General features: G+C 46.0%; 1 protein-coding gene across 8 annotated transcripts in view; it reads right to left on the bottom strand.

Annotated features, from left to right (window-relative positions):
- Positions 1–1128: 1128 nt before the first annotated feature.
- Positions 1129–21276, bottom strand: part of TASOR2 (transcription activation suppressor family member 2) — a 61231-nt gene continuing 41083 nt past the window's right edge. For 2 of the 8 annotated variants that reach the window (XM_057733769.1, XM_057733768.1), the window contains exons 15-22: positions 18752–19625; positions 16453–16882; positions 9540–13328; positions 6841–6966; positions 6093–6246; positions 5230–5335; positions 2928–3109; positions 1131–2571 (exon numbers count right to left, since the gene is read on the bottom strand). In XM_057733769.1, coding sequence (XP_057589752.1) covers positions 2453–2571; positions 2928–3109; positions 5230–5335; positions 6093–6246; positions 6841–6966; positions 9540–13328; positions 16453–16882; positions 18752–19625 — 5780 coding nt within the window. In that variant the 3' untranslated portion in view covers positions 1131–2452. Of the gene's footprint in view, positions 2572–2927; positions 3110–5229; positions 5336–6092; positions 6247–6840; positions 6967–9539; positions 13329–16452; positions 16883–18751; positions 19626–21276 lie in introns of all 8 variants that reach the window. The other 6 variants (XM_057733773.1, XM_057733774.1, XM_057733771.1 and 3 more) reach the window with 4 other exon arrangements.

The raw sequence follows: 21276 nt of genomic DNA, 5'->3' as shown, positions 1-21276 counted from the left end.
GCCCTGACGATTCAGAGCTAGTATGGTACTGGCCTTGACCCAGCCGCCCACTTTCTTCCCTAGAGCTGGAGACGGATGCTGGAGGAGAGCGTGAAGCCCCGGTGGGTGGCGGAGCGCTGCCAGCTGGCCTGTGAGTGGACCCTGGACCGCTTCATGATTAGACTCAGACGTCCTTCATGCCGGTTTAGAACAAGGGTTCTTTTCCATAAGAGAGTAAGTGGCACTGTCAGGTGGAATGGGTGCTTTGTTTTCCTTTCAGACTGTAGGTAGTAATAGTTTTTACTGGTACCTCCTTTCTCCCCGGTGTTTGTGTTATTTACATCAGAGGAATGAGGACACTGTAACTGTACTCTCTTTTATAGTTGAGTCTGGAGGACATAGGCTCTGTTAAAGGACTTGGGGTAGTAAGTTAGATTATCCAAATGATTACGTTAGCTCCATTTCTCAGTCTCAAAACCTGTCCACTTTTGGCTGGAGAGTTCTTTGTTGTGGGGGGCTGTCCCGCACGTTGTGTGCACCTCCTTGTCATGACAACCCCAAACCACCCCAGCTGAAAACCACTGCTTTCTGTGCCTAAGGTTATCTACACTTCCAGCGGGCCTTTCCCCTCTTGTCCTGAAATACTTAAGTAATAAGCACAAGGAAAGCACCAGGATGCCTTCATATTCTGCATTCGGTGTATTTATTGAGCAACGAATATTTCCATGCGAGGCCGTTGGGGTACAGAGGTGCAGAGTGAGGGTGGAGTCTCTGCAGGAGCTCAGGCTGGAGGCGCCCGCTCCTCTGGCCTGGCTAAGCCTTCGGTCACGGAACAGGTGGCCTCATGGGCGCTGGGAGGCTCTTCAGCAGGGGAGGGGCACCCCGACAGATAGCTGTGCTATAAACGTTACTTTCCTTTTCCGTGGTAATTTCAAATTAATTCAGTGCACCAGATACAGTTATGGTCCTCTTATTAGACTCATTCCTGGGGTAAAACTGACAGAGTGGGCTTCTAAGCAAGAGCTAGGGTAAAAATAAAAGCCGCTCAGTCGTCCTCTTCCTCAGAAACTAACGCGTGAAGTGAGCACTTTTGGTTTGGTAGGGAGGCGTACAAAGCAGATGAACAGGCTTCTGAGGGACGTTCCTGTACAGGCCTAACATGACCCCTGGAGGGGCCTGGCGGAGAGTCCTGCAGGTCCCCTCGTGGGAGAGGGAAGCACGGGGCAGGTGTGCAGGGACGAGGCCAAGGTGAGGTAAGTGGTAGGATTCCTCTGGAAGCTACTTATTCTGCTAAATGGCCTAAAAAATTTAAACTGCTATAAGACATTCCCTTACAAATTTAATTTTTGCTATGAAGTCACTGTAGAAGCAGTTGAATGATTTTTAGTTGTCTTTATTAAAAAAAATGCAACAAATTAGTTACAAATACCTTTGTTCCAAATAGATACTGTGTATCTTACAAATGTTTTTTGCTTGGTTTTGAGTTTTAAGGATTACTGTAAAAATTATTTCTAATATAAATAAGTGATTATGTCTTCCTCAGGGTTGAGTCTGTAGTGCACTATTTACAAAAACTGAGTAAGTGAAAAATGACAGTTTATAAATTTGTACCACTTAGGAAAAAGATGTTTATGTAGTGTAGCGTGAATAACAGCAAATAAAACCACTTAAGATTGTAGTTTTTACACAGGTGTTAAAAACTTTAAAACAGACTTTTAACATGCATTACATATGCATTTTTGACCTTAACATGCAAAAATAAAGCTACTGGTTAAAACAGACTTATTTTTGCTACAATTGAGTACACTTGTAAAATTTTACTTTTTAACATTAAGTTCAATTAATAGCTGTGAAGACGTTCTGTTTAAAATGAAAATAATTTAAAACAATAATATTGAACACTGCAACCCAAAGCTAATGGAAAACTACAGTGCTGCTGTGAACCAAGTCAAACATTCTAGCAACGTGTAAAAAAAATATGAAGGAAAACATTCCCCCAAGTTGTAGAACAACTTGGTTCTCAAAGGTTTTCAAAGAGAAGGGAAAATACTAATTTGTTGTTGGCGCTGTCAATGTCTAGGCAAGCTGCAGTTGAATCACCTGGATAAACACGAAACTGATAATTCCGTCTTTAAAACAAAATAACCAAGAAACTATTCCATACCTAAGATGCTGTCTACTGGGGAAAACGTCTGCGCACCTAGGCTACATCATCCTGTCCTGGCAGCAGGTGGACCACCTGGGAAAACGCTCATCGTTTAGAGAGTAGGTTAGTTATTTCATTAGTGATACTTGAGAAAGTCCCATTTATGCCAAACCAGCGGCAGTTCCACCCCTAAATAAACAAACCCTTTACATTTACAGCATGATGTAAAGCGCACAAAAGAGGTTTTGAACTTAGTGTCTCGTAGACACAGGTGTCAGTATCTGCTGTCCATTCCAGCTCACGTGGGAGAGAGTCAGAGTTCTATTATTACCAATAGCTACTCCGAAACGGAGCCGCTACTTTCTGTATATTTTCAATAAAGTCATTTACATCTGTGACAAGGATCCCACTATTTTCAAAGACTTCTCTGGAGATCACAGGCTTCTCTGTAAAAAGAAAAAACTTTTTTTGGTGAAAAATTCATCAATGTGTATTTTATCAATATTTAAAAAAAAGAAACTCAGAAGCTTTGCAAGCAGCCGCCTCCATGGGCAGTGATGGGAGGGAGGGGTTCCGGGAACCACCCAGGGGCATTCATCCCTGAAGTGATTTTTAAAAGCTTAGGTGGTTACACTTAACAAACCTCTAATACAGGTTTTTTTCTATAATGAGACAAAACACACACTACCTGCCGCCCCAGCCTCGTGTGCATTTACTGCACTTGGAAGGACATTTCTGGAGTGGATCTACTGGGCGTTAACTGGTAGATGAAAATGAGGCAGAACTAAGGCTCTGAACTTACCTGTTAGGAAGACAGCGAACCTGGCGTGGATGTGCTGAATCTGCAGGTTTAGCAGACACTTCAGGGGCTCAGCTTTGGTTGCTGGTCGAGAGTCGCAGTGGTGGTAAGGAAGCAAGTCGATGATGTTTGCGCTCTGATACAACTTCAACATTAAGTTCTTTTTATGTGCAATTGAATCCACTCTGAGAAATGCATTAAAATGTTAAATTTAGATTAGTCTAAGTTTGTGAAATGTTTTCTTTTTCTGTACCTTAATTTTCAGGTGTTTCATTCCTAAACTTCTTGCCTTCACTATAGACTCCTTTTCCCTTTATTCTTCTGCACGACAAACTTGGCCTCCCAGACATCACCGTCCTGTCAGGTTCCCCGTACTTACTCTTTTTGTAGACACAGGTGTTTAAAATGTATGGGCCTGATTCCATCAGGAAGGACATCACACATCCATCCACCCCGCTTCGAGCCTTGTGGCTTGGCAAGCCTCTCACTCCCTTCCTGCATCCCGTCTTCCTGGTCTTTTACGTCTCTCTACTTCTTCTTGGTCAGATAGTCACCAACTTCATTAAGATCGTAACACCTAGAATTTTCTTTTTTGTTTCCTCACCTTACTTTAAATCTTGTTCCTACCTTTTATTCTTCCTGCAGCCGCCGCCACCCCCCCCCCCCCCCCCCCACTCGCTCCTGCTTGCTGGAGAAAACCCCAAGCCTACGTGTTCCCACAGCACTAGTCACACCATGAGGTATGTCCTGATGAGGAGTTTCCTTCCAGGCTTTGTCCTTCGTGTATATAAATCTATATGCCTGGCATCGTATGTACAATTTATTACTGTGAATAGAAATTTTTTATATGCTTCTAGTTACTATTTTAAGCTATGTGTGGCATTATTTTGCATATTTAAAAAACTTTTAGTCCTATACTTGTGTAGAGATGAATTAGAGGCTGGTTTTGTAGTTACCCATAATTACTGATAACCACCCATGGCTATAAAACATCTTTGTAGAAATAGTCATTTTTAAAAGCTAGGGATTTCTTTTTTTTTGTTTTTTGTTGTTTTTGTTTTAGTTTTGGATAAATTCTTCCTGCCTTCAAGGGCAAAAGGATGTGATGAGTTTTCTGAAAAGTTCTCATTACTCGAGCGAGACTGGCCTGATCTTAAGAGCAGGTTCCAGTGCCAGCAGCGACATGAGTGTCTGCTCACCTCCGGTCCTGCGAGCACTGGGCTCGTGTGCTCTCACCTCTGCTTCTCTACTTATTCCTGAAGTTGAATCTTAACCCCTCCCTCTGAAGTGCTGCTGTGAAGCCCTGGGAGGGCGCCTTGGAGCCTCTTCCTTCCTGAAAGTGCTGCTCTTGGTTCTGCTCCCTCACTTCCTCCTGTTCGAGTTCCTCTCCTAAGTACAAGCCTTTCCCCAGCTTCTATTCTCGGCCATCTTTCCTCGAGAAATCATGCACGGCCACGACTTCCGCGGTCTTCACGCCTAGGCCCGTTGCCCTCCGGAGAAAGCAGTATGGTCAAACAGAAGGTGACTGCCAGGTCAGAGACGAACGTTCGGGGTCAAAGCCCAGCTTCCCGAGTTCCTCGTCTGCCTGAGTCAGGTCTGGCATCCTCTGTGCCTTAACTTCCACATCATTAAAGTGGGTTTGTACTGTCTACTTCCTACGTATCAACTTATTAGGACAGTCCCGTGATAAACGGCCTGTCCCGTCGACAGCCTCCCCCAGTCCGCCTTTGCGCTCCAGACCCTGTCCCCACACTCCCTTTCCATCTCATTGCAACTTGGAGGCACATCTTTGATTCGGAAGAGCCACCCAAAGGCCCTAGGTCTCTTCATGTAAGGAAGTTTGCCTGTTTCTAGCCTATTATTTAAGAGTAAAATTAAGGGTACATTCTGGTCTCAATTTTTGTCCTTGTAACTGCAGCAACCTAATTTATGAATAAATATGTCTAAAAGCCCATAGGTAAATTTACGTTTTTACAAGTAGCAGAGCCTGAACTTAGTCATATGGATGTTTTAGGTCTCCTGTGTGTCTGACTGGTCATTGTTGGTCCAGAGAAGGCTACTCAGACTCTGAATTATGGTCACAACACAGCTTCTTGCACTGAAAGTCTTGCTGTATAAAAAACAAAAAAACAGTCCATAGCCCTAAACGCTGCCTTCAGTGATGTTGGTGGTTTACATTCCAGCAAACTGACCTTGGGGCAGCACTTGGATGCCACTGGTCCAGAGCTCAGGGAGCATTTCTGGGTGAATCCAGGTGGTACCACCCTCCCCCATACCCAAGCCTCGCCTTCCATCAGGGTCTCACCTCACATCTTCTTTCAGCTTTTTATTTTCCCTGTAGTGAAGCAACCACTTCCATCTTCCATTTCCATTTAGTTTCTCCAGGGTTTTGACAATTTCCTTCAGTTGAACTACAGAATAGAACAAGTTTGACAAGGAAAAGTATTTTAGGATTTTGGGCTTGTCTAGTCAAAGCCCAGGGATGATTACTTCTGAGAATAAGGTCCCATGTGTGAGTGCTGACCATGGCTGCCACCTCTATAGCTGGGCAGGATCCCGTACTGCACTGCAAACCCGTGGCCCCTCAACCCAGCCCTGCCTGCTCACTGCAGCAGAAGAGAGGAGCACGGCAGTCATTAGCTGTGAAAGCTCCGAGTGTATGTAACTCACATGGACAGGACAAAAGCGGGATCCCATCTCAATAAAGACAGGTCTAAGCTTCTGAATACAGAATCTACAAATATTTTCAACTCCAGTTTGCATGCAACATTCATGCTGTTAAGGTCCGTCCTCCTCCTCTTCAATGAGGATGTGGTATCCATGTTTACTTCTGATGGGCCACCAGGGCTGGGCAGGTTTGATATTTAAAGTGTCTGTGCTCTAACATTCCTCTATGTCAAATTCACTGCCCTGAGAGAAATTATTTAACTTTTAGCCAATCTCCAATGTATGTGACAGTTCAGCTGCATTACTGAGAGGTTTGGTGGTGAAGGTAAAAGAGGTTAAGAGCAAACCGCTTAGCACAGCAAATGGCAAAAGTTATGCCCTCAATAAGTGGTGACTGATACTATTTTGAGTTGATAATTTCTTTTTGATGAGATAATATTTGAGTCACTGGGCAAGGAGAAATTGATTAGACTAGATAAGAAAGGAAAATAAGAGACCAACCTAATGTTAAAGTTTCTAGTATTTTGTCATCTGACACCACAAAGCCACCTGTCTGGAAGAGCTCTTGGTAGGTGTAATTGAGGACGTCTTCAGGGCTGTCGACTCCGGCAAAGATGACACTGGGAAAGTGCTTCAGCTTCAGCAGAGAAGGAATCTGAAACATAAAAAGGTCCCCTAGTGAAGGCAGCTCATTGTGTCACTTTTGTCACTTTTATCCAAGAGTGTCCAGGTTTGGGAACAGCTGGAAATACCGTCAGCCTGGATGACTGACTGGTAACTCCACCAGTTAATAAGGAATTTTAACTCTGTTCATCAGCGATGCTGCAAACTCACTCACATTAGTTAATTACAGAGTGGCCTCTACAACACGTGAGGTTTGGGACCTGCAATCAGGCAGTAGTGAGCTCGCTGCCCCTGACTCCAGCTTCACGTGGGGTCTGTGCTGGGGGTGCAGGTCTTGTGTCAGGACCACGCCTCCATGTGAGCGCTTTTTGCGACAATTACTTTCATTCAAGTAATAGGTAAATATGGTAACAGAGTTAAGAATATTTTGACAAGTCCTTTTAAAGCGACATTTATTACTGTTAGACATCAAGAGATGCAGATTTCTATTTCAGGTGAGAAAATGTACCAGTCTCTTCATCCAAGTTCTCCCTTAGTTACTATGAAAATGTTCTTAACTCTGAGATATAATACCGTGGAATGCCCAGAACATGTTTCTCTGTAAGAAAGCCAGTTCCAACCCCACCTGATGCAGGCGTGACGCCAGGTCCTCATTCCTGATGATGACAACGAGCACGTCTGTCCCCCTGCGAGGTGCCCGGCAGAAGTGCTGAGGGTCCATTTCCATGTGGCCGCCTTTCCTTAGCATGTTCTGAAAAAGGTACAGACAGCCATTATGTCTAAAAAAAGGACACCTGCATAGAACTACTTTCACCGTTTACTAAAAATACCAAATCCTATGTACTAAACTACGTCCCAATAAGGCAGCATAGGTGGCAGCTTGTCTTATTCCTAGATAAGCGTTCACACATAAGGTGACGCCGAGGTGTCCCCGACAACTGGATTTACAAGTTTCTGTCAAAGGCAAAGCACATGATGATGAATCTTTTATGTCCATGAAGCGTCAGAGGTGGATTCTTCCGAAACATCAGCGATACACACGCGTGCAGCTCACCCTCTTCAAGGGAGATGTTGAAGAGGGGCTGCAGATGTTTCCTTTAAAAATGCCAGGTCCAGGCAAAATGTTGCTAGGACTTTTGACAGTACCCACGATGCCTGTGTGCCACTCTGAGGAGCCTTAACAAGGACTCTGGCCTCAGCAGAAGCCTGCAGGGGCTGGGAGCAGGCTTCCACTGGGCCAGGTTGTGGGGTGCGGCTGTGTTCCCCAGAGCAGCTCTGCAGCAAGCCTCGCTGGAGGATACGTTCATGTGATTAAAGAAATTCCTTAACCTCGTCTTCCTGTGTGACTCTGACGTTGTTTCTGTTTGCAGGATTCCGGAGGTTCAACCACCAGAAACACTGACCATCACTTGTTATTTACTTCATAAAAAGACGGGGTTACTTGAGTCAGTCTCCCCCAGATCTCAATACAACTCAAGTTTTGACTTTCAATTTACTCAAAATGTATGGCGATGCTAACACAACACTGTAAATCAACGATACTCCAATAAAGAGTTAAAAACGAAATGAGAAGAAAAGTGTGGTGATGTATTTTCAAAGCTGTTCCTACAGACAAGACTTCTAACAAAGCGCTCACTAAAACATAAACGTAAGTCCTCACCTATTTTGCTAATAAACGATCTGAATTAACACATTTTCTGACAGGCTCATGTGGAAGTCTGGGCCACCTTGTCACACACTGCGTCACCTTACGAGTAGACAGGGCCTGACACCCTGTTGCTGGGAGAACCCTCCGGGATGCACAGACGCTCCATCTGAGCTTCCAAACACTGTGCCCTTGATCACACTTCACTCTCAAGCACATTTATAACGCGTCCGCTTTCTCACTTGAAGGTTGGTTTTCTGTTGTGAATAGTAGCCACGTGCCAGAACATTACCACGAGACAATACATTCACTACTGAAACAAGCATGTTACCTAGAAGGGTCCCTCGTGTGAGCCAGTACCACCTGTGCTCTGTAAAGGGCGTGGGAACTAAGACAGTGCACGGTTGTTGCTGTTGAGATGGAAGCAAAAAGAAATGAAGGATTTTGCTTGCTGTGGCAAGAGGGACGCGGCCATGGTGCCAACTCCGTGGAGCCCTGACTCGCCTCTGCACACGTCAGGCTGTGTCGCACGCACTCTGCCGCAGAAAAGCAACTGTGATGCGAGGCTAAAGATAACACGGACAATCACTTCCGGGTCATTAGTTTTGGAGGCTAAGCACCTTCCAAAGACTGAAAGCCATTTAATGCTTTATTTTTTCAACTAAAATCTTACCAAAATGGCATGGAAGTTGGAATGAAGACAATGGTGGGGAGGGGGGGTGGAGGGACAGACCAGAAGCCGTTTGTGAAGAACCCTGGACAACAAAAGGCTACTCGACAGGGAACACTATCACTTATACAGAAAATCAGACTCCATGCATCTGGAAAAAACTACGTATTTAGAAATCATACTCAAATGATACAAAACAGGAGTCATGAGCCCTCCTCCAGGAGAACATATTTCTGACTCTGGCAACACGGGGGCTTCGAGTCAGACCTGCTGCCTCCTTTCCTGATCGTGCTCTTGGGTGCAAACGTGCCGCTCCTCATCTTTCAGAAACACTTCTCAGTGCCCCCCAGGGACATCCACGTGGCCCTTTCGCCCCGACGGTGACCCCCACCCCCCGCTCTGGGAAGCCTTAGGCCCACAGGTGCCCACTGACCGTGGCGCGCCCACACGGACATCGCGGGGCAGGAGCCTCCCAGAGGCCAGGGTGTGTCGGGGCCCTGGCCCCACTCTGCCTGCGGCAGCACCCCCGGGACGACAGCCCCGGCGCCCCCTCCTCAAGGAGCACGTCCCTGGCTGCTGGCCAGGCCCGCCCTCAGCACGGCGTCCTGGCGCCCGCCCCACCCACCGCCTTTGTGGCCCTTCCCTGGCGCCGCTGGCCCCTGAGGCTCAACCCACACACCCGGGAAGCACCCTGACCCCCGCCCCTCTCCACAGATAAAATTTCTTAAAACCTGAATTTTGCCTTTGGCCTGTGTTTGTGTTTACACTTGAATATGTCTACACTGGTGCTGCTGTATGAAAAGAACTCACTGCACTAATTCTGGAAAATCATACAAATCTTGAAACATAGTGCACATGGTCTGTGGGGAGAGGCTGAGCTGAGCAGCTGAAACGCCTCGTCGTGTCTTGGCTTCTTCCTGAAGCTGAGGAGCCTGTATTACTTATAAAAAACTAACTTAGATGGCAACTTAAAAACAATATAAAGTGTAAGAAAAAGCTGGTAGTTTACCTTTGTTCTTACAAAAAAGGGCTTGTCCTCTGTCTCCACGAGGTGGAAGAGGAAGGTCCTGGTGCAAGCCTCCTTCACGACCCTCTCCAGCTTGACGCGCAGACTGGTGCACAGGTCTGCCACCATGTCCTCGTAGGACGCTGGCCGAGGGCTGCAGGGACACAGCTCCTGGGATGCGGCCTCCCCGGAAGCGGCGTGGGGCTCCCCCTCCTGGAAGACGCCCCGGTGGCTGTTCCTCACCACCTTGCTGAACTCGGCGTACTCACTGAGAATGAGGGCGATGTCACCCCGGGACTCCTTCAGCGTGCTGTTGTATTTCAGTTTGTTGAGGTGGAATGAAACAGCCTGACTGCGTTCAGAGTTTGTGAGATGATGTCTCCTGTGGCCACACCTCTCCTTCCAGGAGGAGGAGGAACGTCTCACACGGCTGGGCGTCCAGCCTCTCGCCTGCCGCCCCTGGTGTCTGGGGTCCGAGTGCACAACTGTCACCACGAGGGGACTTCTGCTGCGGGGAGCGGAAGGCAGCCCTGGGGACGCGGGCACCTTTGTCGCAGGGAAAGCCCCCGTGGCGACCTGGAGGGCAAAAGGGGCGGACCTCGGAGCATCTCCCATCTTCACAATTTGTTTTAGTTTATGTGCAAAACGCAGATACTCCAGATCTAAAGTGTTCTGGGTGAGGTCGTCTGCCACCTGCCAAGTGTCTGTCCAGGAGCTGAACAAGCCACCCGTGGCCGTGACGCCGGGGAGCCTCCGCAGGCTGTGCAGAGTCCTCGTGGTGTCTCTGGACTCTTTAGTGATGGTGAAGTTAGCATAGGTCCTGGGGATCCCACGGAGATCTCTGATTTGGACGTAACAGGGCACACACTTATCTTCCTTCTTTAATCCTACGGGCCAGTTTCTGGGAGGTACGCCCGTCTCCAGCCCTGGCACCCCTGGCACCTGGCTAGCGTAGCCCCAGTCAGCACGATCACGATTGTTCAGGCTCAGGAAAGAGTCATAAGCATCTCTGGAAGCACCTTCTTTCCTCTCAGTGTGACTACATCGCAAAGCATAGGACTCTTCCGCATCTAACCCGGGTTTTCCACACTCGCCAAGGGAGTCCTGATCGGAGTCTCCAGAGAGTGGTTCATAATGGATGTCAGAGTTCACACCGACACCCACACCTGCACCCAGGGGCGCAGAGCTCCCCTCGGCCCTCAGCCCCTCACCAGCATTCTTATCTTCTCCCTGCTCTGCAGAGACCCCGTACACAAGAGGGGCACAAGGTCTGGGAACAAAGGAAGCAGAAGGCTCTGTACGGATACTTTCACCAGCTGCTGCTGCATCCTGGTAAGCAGCAGCATGTAAACACACGGGGAGAAGCCCCCTGTTCAGCACATCTCCTGCTGCACACGGTGACCCGTCTTGCAGCACGTGGGCCGGTCCTGGTCTGCCTTCCGCGGAGGCGACTCCTCCCGGATCCACGGCTCCCTCCTGGAACCCAGCTCCAGCTTCATCACTCTTGAGCAGACTGGCCATTCGGACGACTGAGATTTCCTGCGTTTGAAACCCTGTCCCTGCGTTGCTGGGTCCTGCACTGCGGGTTAGGGTGGCCCCACCTGAGGAGAGGGTGGGCTCGGGGAGCTCCAGGTGCCCGTGGGCCTGTGCGACCTCAGCTCCGGCCACCGGGTCAGAGCGCAAGGACTTAACCAGGATGTAACAGCGTTCGTTTGTCTTCACATCACTGCTCAAGAGGTTTTCCTTCAGGCTCTTAGGGCAGGTCTGCTGTTTTAATGATGCGTTCACCACACCGCCTGGTACGGCTGGAGAAACAGAGCTGACAGCAAGAGACTTCTTTTCCAGCCTCTCCTGAGGACGAAATGGAGGCTCGCTGGTCCCCACGACAAGATGACTCCGGTGGGGGCCCTTGTCCCTGGCACGCGCCGGCCGCGGCGGGTCTCCGGGCAGCGCCAGGCCCCCGTGCGCCCCCGCACACTCTGCAGCTGAGGCAGGCCGCACCGACTCTGTGGACTCTGCACCCCGGCACCCGGCGCCCTCGCCGTGCTCACCTGGGGCAGGCTCCTCAGCGACTTCACCAGGAAGGGTTATGTATCTATCATTTCTTCCTGGGTGACTTTTTAACAGCAGAGGCATTTCAGCAGAAAGCTGCATGTGTTGTACCTGAGTTAAGTTATCCTGTCCCACTGGGTGGGTGGGGCCAACAAAAGAATTTTCGTTTTCTGCGACGGCCAAGTCCACGGACCCAACCTGGGAGGCTTCAGCACTTTCCTCACAGCGCGCATCACAGGGTTTTAAACTCCTCGGAGATGCAGCCCGAGCTGGTTGTGCGTCTTCACCTGCTCCCTGGGGGTCAGGGCTAGAAGCTGGTGACACTTCTTCAATTAAAGAACCAAAGGGGAAGTCTGAAGCAACATGAACTTCCTCCACAACCTCAAGGGCACACGTTTCTTTAGGAAGTATGAAAGCCACTGTCTGTAGATTATCACCTTTTCTCTCCTCATTTTCTAGTGGTTTCATTGACGTGTGATCAGCAGAGTCCACGTCTCTGTTTTCTAAGAAAGGCACCTCTTTGGGCTCAATTATTTCTTCTGCCGTCTCCTGAAGTCCTAAGCAGGGTAATGGGGCCTCCTGTTGCTGCTCCGTTTCACCAGCGGGAGCTTCTTCCCGGGGACTCGTGGGTGGCGATATGGTGAGAGTGAGGTCAAGGTCAGAATCCTCTGATAACTCGAGGCTGACCTCCTCTCTATTCACAGATAGGCTGGTTTGTTTGGTAAATGTGGAATTAAATGATGCAAAACTCATATTTTCACTGTTCAGACCACTCTTGTCATTCTTCAGTTCTGAAGAGCCATCCGAAATACTCCTTGTTGACTGGACACAGTTAAGGGAGTGCCTTTTTCCCAAGAGGGCAGAGGCAGACGATGAGATAAACTCTTCAACCTGGCAGGGCTCTATGATCTCTTCCGAAGAGATGCCGAAGAGACTCTGAGGCGGCAGAAGAAATTCTTGAGGGAGTTTCATTTCTTCTCTGGGTAACAGATAATTAGAACCTGTAACCAATGCTAGCGCCTCTGTTAGCAGAGAGTTATCAGCCGGTGAGGATGAGGCTGCGGCAGCCTGTTCTTCCTGTGATGAACACATTTCTTTAGCAAATGAGGAGCAACAGAGGTACTTAGCATCTTTTTGTCCTGACACTTCCAGAAAGGGAATGTCCCTGAGACCTTGTGTCTGCAGCTTTTCAAGCGTGGACACAGGATGTCTAAGGCTTGTAGCAGGTAAGACTTGTTTAATCACCTCCATGTTAAAGCCTGCAGGGTTATCTGCTCTATTTACAGCTTCTGTCTGTACTGGTGCACGGGCATTTTTTTCAAAAGTGAGGGTAAATGGTTCCAGATTAATCATGACGTAGCCCATATCATCCTTCCTTTCCAACGACGGCTGACAGTCTTTGTTTACAGGGCTACTACGCTGGATAAGGCCCTGCAAAGCACCTGTTTTTGTTTGCATTTTTGGATGAAAAATATCAACTTTGCTTTCAAGGGTGCTGTACACAGACTTCTGACAAATCACTGATGGACTGCTGAGCCCATCATAAGTCTTGGCGAATGTGGTTTGTGTGACAGTATCATTATAAGAAGACACTTGTGTGCTATCAAGTGGCTCAAAGGTTTTATCTTCAGCAGGAACAGAAGGTCGTCCATTAGTTTGGGTGCTTCCAATGCTAGAAAGCACAAGATTAGAAGTCTCTAGTTTATCTGATGACTCTTGTTCAGCTTTCCCCCGAATTATCTGAAATGATAAAAGCAAAAGAAAATTTTAAAAAAATCAAGTGTCAAATAGATTTTTTTAAAGCATTTACATATGTGAAGAAGAGAACAAAGATCAATTTCAGTTTTCTCTGTTCTTCTGCATCTTCACAGGGTAGAGATGGAGCAAAGCCCCTCTTCTCACATGAGCTTAAAATACCCCCCAAATAGAATCTGTTTTTCTTTAAATACACACACACATACATGAGAACTCCAAAACTTTCTTAGTTGCACAGCTTTTTTTTGCCCCCAGCCTTTTTCTTTAATGAACTTTGGGGAAGAAAAGTGGCTAGACCACTGGCAATTTAAAAACTTGAAAATGCAGCCTGTATGCTAAATAGCATCACTTAATTCAGAAATGCAGCAGTAGAGGAAAAAGTACTCAAATTATTTTTAGTAAGATGAAAAGATAATTTTTAAAGTAAAGAATAATATAAGTACCAGCTTTCAATTAGATTATAAACACAATGTCATCTGGAACTTTCCCATGAGGAAACACTAAAGTAATTACTCTCTCTTGTACCCAGAATACACTGATTAGCAGCTTTCCCAAGGTATCAATCTCTATCCTGTTAAATAAAGGTCCCTTACCCTTTAACTATCTTCTTAGCTTATAATTGGACATAATCTCTCTCTCATTATACCTCCCTATTCAACAAAACAGTAGAAAACAGTGCAGTTTGCATTAATAAACTAAACCAAAGGGACTGATTTAAACAGTACCAGAAAGGATTTAGGATAAACAGTAACAGAAATACCTCTGGACAATTTTTATTTTTTTTTAAAGGCTGCAGAACGGCCTTGTCCAGAATGTGGTAAAGTGAGTTGATCATGCAGTTGACCTATATATACCTGTAGCTCTGGAACATGACGCTCACAGACTTCCTGCCATGTTTTGAAGCAATCATGTTGGAAGTCAGTACCTGTGTTTCAAATCTCTTCTTAAAAACATTTCTGTGTTAGTCAAAGAAAGACACTGACCTGAGTAATTGGCAGGGTGGAGCTCAGACTTGGTTTTAAGAGGACATGACTGGGGACTTCCCTGGTGGAGCAGTGGTTGAGAATCTGCCTGCCAATGCAGGGGACATGGGTTTGATCCCCAGGCTGGGAAGATCCCACATGCCTCGGAACAACTAAGCACATGTGCCACAACTACTGAGCCTGCTTTCTAGAGCCTGCGAGCCACAACTACTGAAGCCCATGCACCTAGAGCCTGTGTTCCACAGCAAGAGAAGCCACCTCAACGAGAAGCCCGCCCACTGCAACAAAGACTAGCCACAGCAAAGACTAGCCACAGCAACGAGAAGCCCGCCCACTGCAACAAAGAGTAGCCCCCGCTCTCCACAACTAGAGAAAGCCCGCGCACAGCAAAGAAGGCCCAACATAGCCAATAAATAAATAAGTTTATAAAAAAAAAAAAAAAGGACAGGCCAGGCCAGATACAAAGCATAGAAAAATCTTGACGGCGAGGTCATTCTGAGAACAGTTCTACGACGCCCCCGGCATCACGTGGTGGCTGGTAATGTTGGGCCACAGTCACGAATCTCGCCATGCCTGTGCTCTTAGTGAAATGCAAACTGTGATGATCCTCGTTTGCCCTAGAGGAGGGAGTGGCATAGGACATGTGTGTGCCTTTAAAGACAGGTACAATATTCAAGAAGATAATGGAAACAGGCTTTTAAGTATATGCTACAGAAAGTGTCAGGAATCATTAATTTCAATATTCTTTCTACTTAATACTCTTTCATGCTTGTGAAAAATCATTCCTAATGTACATTACTAAAGTAACAGTTAATATATATTACCATAACCAAAAATATTTTATAAGAAACTAGCATGTGTGTGTATATATATGTAACATATACAAGTAATAACTGCAATCTGCCTGACTAGACTATAAATACTTTCTTATTCTAAGGTAGTGGCTCTTTACTGGATTTTATGTGTCTCTTTTGAGAATAAGATGAAATATATGAACCCCATCCTCAGAAAAAACCTGCATACACTCGTAACATGTATGTATATATACACATATGAACGTGCCTGTGTGTATGTAGACATAAATGTATCCACAGAATTCCACACTGAGGACCATCTGCAGTGACCAGATCTGAGTCTGGCCGGAGGATTTACTATGTACCTCCAGGCCACTCTGCAGTTCTCTGTCCTCGGTCTCCTCACCTGTGAGATGGGGGGCACAGTCCCTAGCTCCCCGGGCTGTGTGGGAATTAACTGCGTTAATGCGAGCGAAGGGCTCAGACCCGTCTCTGGCCCACAGCGCTCCACCAGTCTTCCTTCTGATGAAGATGAGCAACTGCAGACACTCACAGACCCTCTGAGGCTCGCCCCTGGACCACAGAAACCCAGGTACAGAAACTTGGTGTTAATACAGGCTCTGTAGGGGCCCTAACCCATGCAAAATTATTCTAGAATAAATCTGGGCTGAAAGCTTAAGAAGGCAGGTATTTTGTCAATCCATTTGCTTAGGGTTTTGATCCAACTCTTTTATTTGCTCCAGTTAAAACTGGCTTATCTGGCCTGGCTGAACATCAGGTGAGAACAGTCAAATGAAACGAAGTGTATTTTCCATATTTACAAACAGTTTTCTGCAGACCTATGAGAGGTCTGGCATTTCATTTACTGCTTCACGATTTGTTTTTAAAAATAATTTTAATATATTCAATTTTAGCTTAAGGTTCATCAAAGATTTTTGGTATTTATTATTACCACACAATCCATAAGCACTATTCTAGGTGAGACATAGTAAACATTATTCACCTCTTTTAAAAGATAATAAGCTCAGAGAGAACAAGTAATTTGCCCCAAATCATACTACTAAAAAGTTACATAATTATGGCTGGCTCTTCGGTCATCTGACACCTATGATTTTTTCCTACTTTTGTTTCTTCAACCAAGATGGCAGATAAGCTCCACCTGCAGACAGTCCAAAGTTGGAGAACTGAGTTTCCAGCATTATAATCCTTTACACAGCTACAGAATCCAGTTTCCCAGAAGAAACCAATGCCTTGTTTTGAATGTGATTTTATGTACAGAAAAAAATTTCTTCAAAAATAATACCAGCATTTATCGCATTCAGCTTCACTTACCTCATTATTACAAGAACAGATGAAATTCTGGCTTTCTGGGGACTCTGGATGACCTGCTGTTGCAAACATTTCTTTCTGTTCATTTTGCACCCAGAGCTCCAAGCCTCTCACAGGCGGCGGCTTCACGAAAGGAAGCAGGGGGGCGGCATCAGGGAAGGACACCTCGGCGGCATGACCTCTGGAAACCTCGTTAGTCTCCAACAGAGGGTCTACGGGGCACCTTTCCACATTGGAGGACTCCTCCATTTCACTGAATTCAAACGACTCTAACGTGCTATTTATGGACACATATTTTGCTGGGTTGCTGTGTTCTACTACTTTCCGGGATGATCGTATGACTTTGTTTTGATTGCTGTAAAACAGAGCTACCCACATATGAAGTAAAAGCTTCACTTCTTCCACATCATCCGGTAAATCGGTATTCCAGGGCCTGAGATTTTAAAGAAAGAACAAAAATCACTGAAAATGACTATTTTAGTTTATTATCTTACCATAAGCAAGTGCCTGTGTTATTAACTTTAGTTTTTGTGTTCACTTTTATTTTAAAAATTACATGAACATGAAACATGAATAAGATAAAAATGAAGTTGATTTAACAAATAGTTACAGTGAATCTAATTCACTCTTTACAGAGACAGAGAAGGGAACTGAGAATCAGAGCTTTAAGAGAGTTCTTTCAAATCACAAAATCTGTGCGCGGTAGCACCATGATGAGAATACAGGCCTCCCCGCTCTTAACCGAGGATTTTTCTCATATGCAGTTGCAAGCTCTCTGTACAAGACACGTTATGTGAGTAATGGTTTCAGCAACTTCCCGAATCGTCGTCTCCTTGCTTCTGTTAAGTCTGGCCAACTCCTTTCTTCCCTATTTTTATGTATGTGTCTCTTCTAATAGTTGGGAAGTTTGAAGGCTAAAGTAGTTGGGCAATTCAGCAGAACTACACTATTTTCAGATCACGGCTCTGGAGACTCTCCTGAAACTGGAAGGGGGGGGCACAAAGCACTTCTGGCCATCTGCCAGCAGAACCGAGTGAATGTGCAAGGGGCTACAGAGCTGGCCTTCAGGGAGACAGGGCTAAGGTCAAGCGAGTGACCCTCGTGAGCAGAGCAGATGGAGACGGAAGTGTCGGCTCTCGTGGCGTGAGCTTGTGCCTGGAGCAAGGAAAGCCATCTGACGGCGATCAGGCCTCACACGTGCAGCAGCCCCATCAGTCGTTTCACAGTGCTTCCCGCTGACAGCTGCCTGTGCCTTCCCCATGCACACCCTAATGTATGCACCTCCCTCATACCATGCCTGTTACTAAACCCATGCTTAACAGCGCTGCCTGCAGACCGTCAGCCTTCCTTGGCATCTCCTGAACACTGCTTAGAAATGCACACTCCCAGGCCCATCCCAAACGGACTGAGTCAGAAGCTGCAGTGCAGTGAGGCCCTGGATGAGTCTCGGTGAAGAGCGGGCAGTGCCGTCCCGAGGCGAGGCGCAGATGCTGCCCTGCGGGAGAGCCTCGGCCAGCACCCGGGGCAGGCCACGCTCCAAAGCCCGCGTTCAGCTCACTGCTCTTCTGCGTTGACCCCTTAAGGAAGATGTATAGAACGGCCCCGTGTAAAACGGCTCGCTCGTAGCAATGTGACCAACTGGACAAACAAGTAACTCTTTAAATCAGCGGTCCCCAACCTTTTTGGCACCAGGGACCAGTTTCGTGCAAGGCCATTTTCCCACAGATTGGGGGGGTGGGGATGGTTTCGGGATGATTCAGTGCATAACATTTATTGTGCACTTTATTTCTATTACTATTACATTGTAATACAGGCTGACATAATGATACGACTGGCCATGATGCTGACAGGAGGTGGAGTTCAGGCAGTGACGCGAGCGATGGGGAGCTGCTGTGAACACAGACGAAGCTTCGCCTGTCGCCTGCGCTCGCTTCCTGCCGTGTGGCTAGCTCCTAACAGGGCTCGACCACTATCGGTCCGTGGCCCAGGTGTTGGGGACCCCTGCTTTAAATGTTTCTTCTGGAATGCAGTCGGCAAAGCATTATTTCTTTACCTCACTATTTTACACTAAGATCTCATTTACATACTATAATTCAAAGACCAGAGCATCTCAAGATGGAAAGCAGTGCATTAAGACTAAAGTTTTCTTAACTGTCAACGATTAGCTACTTGGTACTAACCCCAAGTTAGTGTGTAAACACGTCTTTCTCCTTCCCCAGAATTTAGCACAAGTATCCCTTCTTGCTGCATTTATCTCAACAGAAAAGCTCATCTGTTTCCCTCAAGTGTCACTGCTACTCACCCATGCAGCGCTCTGATGACAGTCTTCTCCAGCGGGTTGTTGGTATACTTGCTGTCTAAGCTGAACACGTAATCCGCTTCACATGTGAAAGTGACCTTAAAGGAGCCGTCGCAGCTGGACACGGTGTGAGAGCAGCAGAAGTCCTGCAGGCTGGAGGGCAGCAACCTGCCCCTGCGCCTGAGCGCCGGGGCCCTGGAGGGCTTCTGCAGCGGGGAGGTGATCTGCTGATGCCGAAATGGCATCACTTTCCCCACTGGGGTCCCTGCTTCAGGGCCTTTTGTGCCATTCTTGGCAAAGGCGGGGCCTAGGGCCCCTCTCTGCTGTAGATGCTTCTTTGAATGTTCTGCAAGGAGCAGGGCGTAGGAATGTTCTACAGCAACAAAAGAGCTTCGGCTCGCGTCGGAACCTCCTAGGGTTTCCTCGGCAAGTGCCGACTGGGCTTCTGCGGGGGCCTGCCTGCCAGGAACTGAGCTCTCTTCCTCTTGGCTGACTGTGGGGTCTGACGTCGGATTACTCTTCTCAGAGGAGGCCTTGGGTAACGGTCCACCTTTTTGGCTTTTGACTCCTCTATGATATTCGTGGTCCGATGTGCCACACAGAGAAAGTTCTTTAGAAAGCAAAGCAACGTTCTGTGGCAATTCAGAGGAGCAGGAAAAGTTTCTGGGCTCAGAGGATGGTGTGGTAGAGGTAGCAGCGCTTAATGCAAGATCAGCCAACATATTTAGGGCCTGGGAGTCACAGTTGATAATGGAGTTTTCAGGTGGGTCTTTTGGAGCCACTGTGGTACTTTCTGGTTGAGCTGTGTTTATGCTAACAATATCTTCTTGACCATCTGAAATTTCAGATTGAAGCTGTGAAGCAGTTTCTCTTTTGGCTTCAGTATAAAAGAAAAAAAGACATATAATGCTTGATTTACATAGAATTCTTTCTTTCTCATATTACTGTGGTTCACAAAATCAACGGTTAAGTCAACATATTTAAGAAAAACATTTTGATATGTTGCATAAACTGTATGTTAAATTTTTATTATCAGACTTAGGTCTCGTCCAGCTTCCTGACGTATCATAATGTATTTACCAGAGGAACAAGTCTTAAGGAAAACGCATATTCACTTAAAAATAAATCTCCCTTCAAAACTGCATGTCCTGATCTACACACAAGGCACAGTGTTGAGCTAAAGAAATATACAAAGAGAAAAAAAAAATAAGGAAACAAGACTCCTGCCCTCAGAGAGCTTATAATCTAGTGAGAATCTAAGAATTTCTAAGTTTAAAGTGTATATTATAGAATGTTAATGTTTTTCCTATAACTCATTTCCCTTAACAAGTTATTAGAGAAATCACCTAAGTTCAAAATAGAGATGATTTTTAACCACATTGATGCTTAATTATGTTATGTTATGAATAAAAAAATGAAAAAAGTCATAAGAATATTCGGAATTGCCAATTAATTTCAAGTTTTAAAACTTCAGTTTCTGTATTAAAAACATTTCCTCTCTACTCTCTCTGCAAAAAAGCAAATCTCCTCATCTACTGAAAATTCTCCTTTACAGCAGGTAGTCAAATCTACCCATTTGCTGGCGGTCAGAAAAGTGACATTCTCAGGTGGCTCCTTCGCCTTCTCAGGACTTTGACTCAGATTTCTTCACTGCGGTTATCACGAAGGACAAAGTTCACAATACTGGGCAGTGAGTCCCTGCAGCAGGTGCTGGATGGACAGAAAAACCAGCTGTACTCCTCTTTATAATCAGCAGCAGCAGGTCTGAGGTAAAATACTCGCCTGTCTGCAAGGCCAGTGACAATACACTTACAGAGAAAACGCTGGCCTGAGTTCACCAAACATGGAGACAAGACCATGTGCACGGCGAGCAGGGTAAAATTAATCAACCACTGCCCAGTGCATATTTAAAATATCATAGCACGGGGGGTGAGGCTGGAGAAAGTGACCCAAAGAGAGTCATCTCATGAGCCCCTTGGGTATGCTGGAAACACGAAGTTCATTTTAGGGTCTGCTGTGTTTGCTGACTCTAAGTTCATTCTATCCTTTCATACCATGGCTCTCACACTATTACTATGAGGAAGGTCTAATATAGAGAACATTGTACTAGATCAAGAGAAAGGGTCCATTTTAATAAATACATGTCATTTCAGGTAAATCATTTAATTACTGACTTATTAGAGATTTTCAATTCTGTCTCTTTTAAGAAATACAGAAAAGATGGTGCCAAATAAATTATAAAAAATATAAAGAGTTCAGTAAATAAAAACTATACTGAACACTTTAAAAAGGACAGAAAACCATTAGTTTCAAAAACAAAATGATTAAGCCTTCTTAAACTCTGATATTTCAAGTAAAAGAAATGAAGCAGATTAGTATGGGTGATTCAGAAATAAGAGAAAAACTAACACATTATTTAAAAGGTGGTAATCTTAAAATTTTAACTTGGAATGTGGCTGCACAATATATACAGACATTTGCAATACAAATCAGCCCATTTCTGAATACGTGCTCTGAAAACTTCATTC

Source organism: Hippopotamus amphibius, chromosome 4 (genome assembly GCF_030028045.1).
Source record: "Hippopotamus amphibius kiboko isolate mHipAmp2 chromosome 4, mHipAmp2.hap2, whole genome shotgun sequence".
NCBI classification, from domain to species: Eukaryota; Metazoa; Chordata; class Mammalia; order Artiodactyla; family Hippopotamidae; genus Hippopotamus; species Hippopotamus amphibius.
The sequence above is the reverse complement of the archived record's forward strand: the minus strand, read 5'-3'. Positions and strand labels throughout refer to the sequence as shown.